Here is a 9,424-nt window from a genome sequence, read left to right as displayed (position 1 = left end):
TGGGCCACATTGATCTTGAAGATGGCATCAATGCAACAGAGTGGTAGAGAAGAATTATAGAGGATATTCAGACCCTGCTGAGAGAGGATCTGGCTTTGAACCCAGGACTATCTACCTCTAGACATCCTTCATAAAGGAAAACAGCTAAAATTCTCTTTTCTTCAATCCAATATAATGGGTTTTCCTCCCTATTATATGTGGATGACACAGCATAACTGACAGATTTGTGCTTAAAAGACAAGAATAATTTATTAATGATGAGATGGAAGGATAGGAAATTAGAGGACTTAGAAAAATTAGAGTAGTAACAGTAATAGCCTTAGAGTAGAGAGTGAACATTAGAAAGATAATGAACTGAGAAATAGAGAATTAGCAGTATTATATAAAGTTGCAAATGATGGAGAGCTAATGAAGAAAATCTTTAATAATAAAAGTGTAATATGCTAATTAGACCGGACAAAGCTGGGTTGGGAGGGAAGCCTGGGTGCCGGGTGCCAGAGGGAATCTGGTGCTGGCAGCTGGGGGAAGGAAGGCCTACTCTTGCATGAATTTCATGCATCTGGCCTCTAGTGATAATATAACTATCATACATAGAAAGAAAGGAATAGGAGGAGGAATATAGTGTATTAAATAAGGTAATTTCTTTTACTTTTATTATAGGAAGTAAATGACATATGAAAAGATATAAGATTGAGATTTTTATGTTTTGTCTATCTAAAGAAACCAAAACTTCAAGTATAAATAACTAGGAAAGCATTAAAATATGTTGAATAAACAATTAAAAATAAATTAATGGCTGAAATAAGGGAAGATTGAAGAACTATTTATTTGTAAGGCCAAGAATAATAACCAAGTAAACATTTCTCTAGTTCTGAGATTTCACCCTCATAAAATGATAGTACTATTTGATGATATATAAATTGTTTAATCATTCACACACCCATATGAGTGTTTTGTTTCTCTGATATTTTTTCATTCATATGTACAGATACAACCAAGGACATAGATTGAAGAATTCAGTAAAATTCCCATTAGTCTAGAAACATTGTCTGCTCTTTGTACCTGTGTGGAATTCTCATTGTAGATTTTATTTCACACAAACCTTTCAACCCGACTGTAGTCTTTAAATATTTATTATTTAACATAAATATTTAAACATTTAATAAAGGTAACTGACCTCTGAAAAAAATGCTGATGCTGAAGCAATCACTGAACATTATTTCTTTTCTTTGTAGTTTGCTGAAAGCTTTTTCAACAGAAACTATTTCCATAGCCAAGATTCTTCCACAAGACATGTGATGCATGGAAAACTATATCAGATGAGAAATGAATAGATGTGTAGAATACTAGCTTTAGAAAGCTACAATGAATTGATATTTACATTTTCCAATATTAAATATAATTCATTGAGTGAGTGAGAATGTTTGATCTTCTATTAGACGACAAAGTCCGCTAAGGTACACTGTCTTTGGTTTTGTCATTGTATCACTTGCTTCTTGCACATTGTCTGACCATACTATCATACTATCATGAGTGCCTTAAACATTAATGAATACTGAATGTGTGGTAATATGAATCTTGAGCCACAAATTCAAATACATTATTAATGGAAAACTTATTCACAGATAATAATAATCAAACCTAATAATCATTTCAGTGTTTCATTCTGCCTGAAAAATAATAAAATCTCAATCAACTTACTGTCATTTCTACTCTTTCCTCAAAGAAAATTGGAGCTTTCAAAACATCAAGTAATTTGGTAGAAATGAGATCAGTCTGATAGTCTATGTCATTATATGTTCATGCTGGAGTCCACATTGACATCTGCAATCCGATCTTGTCCTTGTTATGGGCCTTTGTCCACATTTAAAGTCTTCCTCACAATTGCAAGGCATTCCTATATCCTATATTCATTTATGGGAATCCATTCATTTATCCATTGCAATTACTGGATCAGGTGGGAAATGCTTTGGGGCTGCTCTAGTCTCTTGCTGCCTGGGTAAAGCCATTGTTGTCTCCATAGCTCTCTCCTTGATCTATGCTATGAGAGGTAAGTTCTAGATTTTTAGTGCTTTTCTCAGAATAATTCAAAATGGCTAGGATTGACCACATATATTTTCAAGGCTTAGTCTAGTGCTCAGAACCTAAATTTGAATGTTTTCTTCTTCTATTTGGCTAACTTGTATCTTTCCTAAGAGAAAGAGAGTAGGATATTGGTCTGTCCAAATTGGGAGGTGGAAGTAATGGGAAGCAAAGAGATAATAGGCTAATATATAGAAATATAATAGGCTAGGATGTAAATATGTAATAGCAAACAGATAATTCAACTAGTGCTTTATTGTTTCTATGTTTCCACATACAATGCATTATAGTCACACAATCTGTGATATACCAATTATAAGTGTTTTAATTCCATAAATTAAGAAATAACTTCAAATAAGTTAATTTACTTCCCTCGATCTGTTATTGACTAATTTATTGAGTTTTTAGCTTTAGTTATTTTATTTATTTCTACATTTAATAAATATGCTTTTTTTATATATTCAGAAAATAGTTTCTGTTTGTTTGTTTTCCCTGCTTAGTCTATTTGTGCTTTGTTTCTTCAATCTTCCCCCCGCCCCCAAATATTTTCTTTCTTTTTTTCTATCAGGTATCCTTTTTTCAGACCACCTAGGTAGTGTAAAAGATTTCCTTTTCCCTCTATCTAGAAACAAAACTCAAGGTTTTTCTTGAGCTTTTTCTTGGGTGTGAACGTTGATGAGATTTTTTTTTCCTTCATCCATAAACTGAGAGATTAGGCCATTGTGATCCCAGTCCTATGAAGATTATTTTCTACTAGATTCTGGGCTTAATCACAAGGAACAACAACAGCCTATAATTATTGGAATTGTCTATATCATATGTTCCATGGACTGCAAAGCCATGAAAATCAAAGTTGAAGTTGCTTGAAATTGAAAAATACACACAAGAAAAATGCAACTTCACTGCTCTACTTATATCTCTGGATTCTAACTTTCACTTAGTATTTGGCCTCTGGGGATTGCTGCCTTTCTTTCTTTCTTTCTTTCTTTCTTTCTTTCTTTCTTTCTTTCTTTCTTTCTTTCTTTCTTCCTTCCTTCCTTCCTTCCTTCCTTCCTTCCTTCCTTCCTTCCTTCCTTCCTTCTAGTTTAAAAATATTGATAAAAACATCCAACACTTCCTGATGTTTTAATCAAGAGAGACATTCAATATTTCCAGTCTCCTAAACTACCAGAGACAGAAGTGTAATTCTCTGTTGTGGAATACTATTTTACTTTCTGTTATAAATACATACTACTAAATCTTTATGCACATCTTTAAATAGATTTATAAGAGTAAATGAATTTGATTAATCAAATAACAAGCTTATAGTTAAGACCCTTGATTTGTTCTGACATATTGTCCATCAATAAGTTTTACTACTAGACAGAGCCAGCAAAACAGAATAGAAGAATAGGTATAATTATTATTCTACCAGTTTAATTTTAAAACATGGAAAACTAATGTTAGAGGCATAAATCTAATTTTAACTAACTTAGTAAATTAAATACAATTAAAGTGTAAGAAAGAGGTAGTCTGGCTTGTATAACCAGCCCATGGAAAGTTGGTATACTGGGCTGCATAGTGGTTCCTGAAAAGATATGCCCATGTCCTAATATCTGAAACTGCTCAATGTTACTTTATTTGGAAAACAGGTATTTTTAGCTATGATTAATTTAAGATCTTGAAAAAAAAGTTCATCCTGGATTATCTGGTTTGGCCTTGAATGTAATCACGTATAACCTTATAAAAGATAGATTAGACTAAGGGACACTGAGGGAGACAGGCACATAGAGAGGAGGAGGCAATATGATCATGGAGGCAGATATAGGAATGGTGTGGCCACTAGTTCAGGACTGTCAACAGCCATCAAAAACAAAGAAGAGAGGAATGGGTTTTCCTGTAGAACCTTCAGGCAGTGTGGCCCCGATGACACCTCTGGGTTCCAGACTGTGAGAGAGCAATTTTCTCTTGTTTTAATCCAGCCAGTTTGCGGCAGCTCCAGGAAGCTCTACTGGTTGATTTTAAGAGAGATCTATCTTTTCGTCTATATTTTTATCTTTTTTTTTTTCTTATCCCTACTCAATTCTATAGGTTAGTTTCATTCTATAAGTCAGTATTGTATGCCATCTGACAAAAGATCTAGTAGGAAAGATGGACATTCAACTTGAGATTTTCAAGTCCCAGAAAAAAAAAAAAGAGCTCATTTTTCACCCATTTTGGTTCTCTGTCCTTGAGCAAATCACCATTCCAGGGGATGAGACGCCACGATAGGTTTAACATCAGTTACATAACTATTTTTTTGAACAAGGTAAAATCATCTGTGACTGTCAGACACTAATAATACTGCCTAAATAGTTCACAAAAGAATGGAGAAGCTTCTCTCAACAGAGAAGTTAAATAAATGAATATGTCTTCTCTGGCTCATCCCTTTATTCTGTGCAACACACACACACACACACACACACACACACACACACACACACACTCACACTCTAATGTTTTCAATACTTGAACAAGTTTAGACTTTAAGGAACACTCTTTTAGTGTTTCTTGCATCTCTTTCATTTTATTATTTTTTTTATAATTTCTAAAGTAGTTTTAATGTCATACAAGCAGCTTTTTAAGTCTAAAGTGAGAGAAAACAGAGGTAGCTAAGAAAAATCCCCACTGGCCTCTGCTCCCCCCCAGCCTGTGGAGGGCCCAGCTGAGCCCTGACGAGGTTTAGCAGCTATGAGAAGGGACCTAGTTCCTCAGGAAGAGCCAGAGGTCCATTCCTTCCCCTTGGAAACCTGTTTTCCCAGGGGAGTACAGGCATCTCAAGCCAGGCCACTGCACCAGTAAATCCCCCCAATTCCTGTTCATTTAACTCGGACCAGAGAAGGGATGCTCTCCCCAATAGACCCAGAACCAGCTTGCCCGGTCACAGGAAGGGTTCAGTCAGCAGGTTCATCGCGCAGGATGGTGCGGAAGCGCTGGCCTCCCTCACAGAGAAAGCTGTGCACAGCCAGGCATAGTGCCAGCCGGGGCGGTCCCAGTGGCTCCTGCATGCTCACCAAGGGGACAAGTTCTGCCATCAGGACCTGTCCCAGGTGGATTTGCTGGTCCAGCATGTCCACCCGAAGCCCGAGGGCTGCCAGGGTCTGCAGCTCTTGGGTGCTGGAGTAGAGAAGCAGCTGGGGGCTCCAGATGGGATCTGCTCCTCCCCCACAAGGCAATGAGGCCAGGGGGAGTCTCTCCTCAGGCCACGGCCCCAGCTGCTGTTCCACCCCTTCTGCCTGCAGTGCCTGCCCCACAATGGCCTGCAGCCCTCCAAGGTGAGCAGGCCACGGTACTCCTGCAGCCAGGCCGTGGGGTCTCTTGTGAGCTCTTCCTCCATTCTCAGTCTTAGCAGCAAGCAAGCCTTCTGCAGGCGCCCCACCTCTGCCTCCACCTCTGCAGCACTGAGCCTGGAGCTAGGCCAGCCTGAAGTCGCCTGCATTTTCTGGAGGAACTGGGTTTTAGAGGACGTAGTGGCATCCACAGAGTCGCTGGTCTGTGTAGACCTGAGCTGGGCCCACAGGCAGGAGTTCTGAGAAGCCGCCTTCCTGAAGGCCATGGGCGGCTGCAGCAGCGTCCCCTTCTCCTTGAGTGGGAAAGCTTCTGGGGCCTGAGGAGCAGCCCATGGAGCTATTTGTTGGTCCCTGAGGCCTGGTCCAGGCTGGGCAGCGAGGGGCCCTCTCCCTATACAGGTCTGATCCCCCGCTGACAGAAGCCTAGGCTTAGGGAGGCCCTTGGCAGCAGGCCTGGTGGCCTGGCGGGTGCCGCTGGGGAGTTTTGTTTGAGAAGCCGGGTGTGGGGCAGCGGCTGTGGTAGCAGAAGTGGCAATGGGCCCAGACTTCAGGCTGGAGGCCTTGGCTCTGTCTCCAGCCTTAGATATGGCTTTTCGCATGCGTACAGCCTTCTCCAGTGCCTGGGTGAGAAGCTCCAGCTCCTTGAGGTCTTGGGGGCTGGGTGTGCCTGCTGGAGACGGGGCCCCTTCATTAGTTTCTGGACTTGGGGTTGGCTCCGGAGTCGGGGTCTCAGCTGGTTCCCAGATTCGCAGCAGCCCCTGGGAGATTTGCAGGCTCTGCTCCAGCTGCCGCTGCCGCTCGGCACAGGTGTCCAAGGGCGTCCCGCAGCTTGGCCACCAGCCTGGGGAGGATACGCCGGTAGCTCAGCCCCCGGGCCGGCCTCCATCAGGCCGTGCTCGCTCCTGCCCCCGCTCCCGCTTCTGCATCTCTTTTAAACAGAAAGCAACAAAAGTTCTACAGGTCAATGTCTGGCCTCTGTTGCAGATGACGAAGAGACAGAGATGGCTCATTTTAAGAGCTGCAATGGTTTTACCTCATTGAGAGCAATAATGAAACCTACTATCCCAGACTCTCAAGGTCCTTTAGTGAGTGTTCACAACACTCTTCTTAATAAATATGCAAACTTAAATTATTTTTGTTCCTGTCTACTATGTCATGTTAAATATTTACTCTTAGTAAAAAAAAAAAAAAAAAAAAAATAAGGTGATTTTGGAGTTCCTATTGTTTCAAGAAATGTTCCTGTGATTGATAGTGTCTATATAGTTTATTCTTTTCAGAGGAAGATTATAATGTGGCTCTTTCAGCCGCTACCAAACTTGCACAGAGTTATTTTACATTGCTAAATATGAAAAAAAAATCTGTGAAGTTCTATAAAAAAAAAAAAGATAAGTTACCTGTGAATAATTTCAAGTTTTCAATTAAATGAAATCCCAGGAGATCTAGGTATGATACACAGATACATAGTTGAGGAGGAGACATCTATCAATCATTACTATTAATTATGTCAAGTGTCATACCTGGCATTTTCTAACCATGATGTCAAGAGAATGCAACACTACAGAGATAATAATAATTTCAATATATAGAAGCTATATACTTATAAGCCAACAAAAAATATGTAAAACATAAGGATGGGATGGAATGCACTGTTAACTGTCAGCTAAAACTTTTGTCTCAGACTTTGCTGTCTAACAGCAAATTTTACATTCCCAAAGTGAACTAGTCAAAAATGGATAAATTTCATGCTTCACATAAACTACAGTGATGATTTCAGAGACCTAGAGAAAAAGTCATATACCATTCTGAGATACACTTAACAGATGAGAGAAATGATATACTAAAGGCATCAATTGAACTGCAAGTTGCGTGTGAAGCAGCATGAAACATTGGCTTGAGATTTGATGTGCCAAAACTATGAAATTAAGTATAATAATGAATAAATCTGAGAGCCATTCCTTCTCACAAGCAATCTCCACATTTTTTACCCAGGAAAATGATAGATCAGCCTATGACTTCTTTAGTAAGATGTAACAAGATTCTTTAATTCTCAGATCTGGTAGATTAACAAATCATGTAGAGAGGAAAAAAATTCATGCAAAGTTGGTAAGTTATTAAAGAAAATAATTTTTCATGGTAAAAAAATTAACTCTTAGCTAAATTTAACATATTTATATTTCTAGAAAAATTACCACAAAAGAAAAACAAACATATAAACTAACTACTGGGGGGAGAGGCTATAATGATAAAAATTGTAGCCTGGCCGGTGTGGCTCAGTAGTTGAGCATTGACCCATAAACCAAGAGGTCACTAGATCAATTCCCGGTCAGGCCATGTACCAGGGTGCAGGCTCAGTCCCCAGTGGGGGGTGGGGGGGTGGGGGGTGCAGGAAGCAGCCAATAGATGTTTCTCTCTCACTGATGTTTCTATCTGTCTATCCTTCTCTCTTCCTCTTTTTCTGAAATTAAAATATAAAATAAAAAGTGTATTCTTATCAACTTGTTTTCAGACATGCTAAAAAATAAGTATAGAATGCTATAGCATATAGCATTCTACAAAAAGTGGGTACTGCATTTTTATTTTTTAAATATATATTTATTGATTTCAGAGAGGAAGAGAAAGATATGATGAGAGAGAATAACAATTTCTTAACTCATCTCTGCCTTCTGCACACCACCTATCCGGGATCCAGCCTGCAACCCAGACATGTGCCCTGACTAGGAATCAAACCATGACCTCCTGGTTCATGGATTGCACTCAACCACTGAGCCACACCAGCCAGGCTATATGTTTAGACACCCGTGTCTAGAACTTACATTTTTATTCAGGGGAATTTACTGCTAAATTTCACAGGGACACATAACAGGTCAAAATATTTTGTTTGCCTGCATCCTTTGCCCATCCTTTGCACAATCTCTTATAGTCAGATTCAAGCTAAGGATATTAACTCCATCTGTTAAGTATTTTTAAGCATCTAAAATGTTGGGGTTTCAAAAATAAAATAAAATAAAATAAAATGTTGGGGTTTCAGTAAACCAAACATTTAATTAATGGATTAACTCACTTTTCACGTGGCTCTGTTTTTATCATTGTGTAAATCAGAAGTTGGCAAACTATGGTTTAAGGGTGAACTATGGTCCACAGGTCACATCTAGCATACCTCTTCTTTTTGTGAATAAAGTGTTACTGGAAAACAGTCATACCCATTCACATAGGCATTGTCTATGGTTATTTTCTTTCTATGACAGGAGAATTAGGTCTTTGCCTCAGAAACCATATGGCCCCCAAAGGTGAAAATGTTTACATATTTATATGGCTCTTTACAGAAACAATTTACAATCTCATGTTCTACATAGAGTAAATTACAAATACTTTATTGAAGTCTCATAAGAAATGAAGAGAAATCATGCTGAAAGTTGGGTCCTATATTAAAATTTGAAATTCCTCTGGCCAGTGGGACATAGATAAATAATGACATTCAAAATAGTCACAAAAGACAATTCAGGGATTTGTATGTTGATAGTGAAGAGAAGTAAACTGTGATTCAGAAAAACACTTCAAATTAGACATTATTGAAAACAATAAGTTGCCCAGACCAGAAATAGTCCTGTCTGACCACTTGTCTGACCACTTAGCTAAAAGATTTTAAAAAAGAAAAACTCATTTTCTTCTGCTCATTCTTGGGCCTGATGCTGACTGAGCAGTGGTGAATGCTCTGTGGTCTTGAGTAACCATTAAGAAATAGGCTGTGTGTCCTTCCCTTCCAGGTGGAATATCTCCTCACCCCTGTATCCCTCAGAACAAATGTTGCTATGGGGGTAATTAAGATTCTGGATGATTCATGTTATTTTAGTCAATTCAGTAACCAAATGAAAGTATTCTTGTAGCAATCTAATCAATCATTCATTGATTTGCAATTATAATAAAAAAGAAACAGATTGACTAGGAAATGATTGATTTGTTTTGATTATGTCCACAGAGGATCTATAATCTCTTTAGCAGTCATTTAAACATAATTCACAGAATTACCTGCATGT

General features: G+C 38.7%; 1 protein-coding gene across 1 annotated transcript; it reads right to left on the bottom strand.

The window, feature by feature from the left end:
• Nucleotides 1-4,994: 4,994 nt before the first annotated feature.
• LOC307111578 (tubulin epsilon and delta complex protein 2-like) lies at nucleotides 4,995-6,260 on the bottom strand (the record flags this gene model as incomplete). Its single annotated transcript, XM_079791588.1, is given in 3 exon segments — nucleotides 4,995-5,365; nucleotides 5,368-6,205; nucleotides 6,207-6,260. Coding segments are annotated over 3 exon segments (1,263 nt in total), but the record flags the coding sequence as incomplete, so codon positions are not given.
• Nucleotides 6,261-9,424: the final 3,164 nt, after the last annotated feature.

The sequence above is a fragment of the Cnephaeus nilssonii genome (assembly GCF_951640355.1).
Source record: "Cnephaeus nilssonii genome assembly, chromosome: 15".
Classification (NCBI taxonomy): Eukaryota; Metazoa; Chordata; class Mammalia; order Chiroptera; family Vespertilionidae; genus Cnephaeus; species Cnephaeus nilssonii.
Note: the sequence above shows the minus strand (reverse complement) of the source record. Positions and strands in the feature narration are given on the sequence as shown.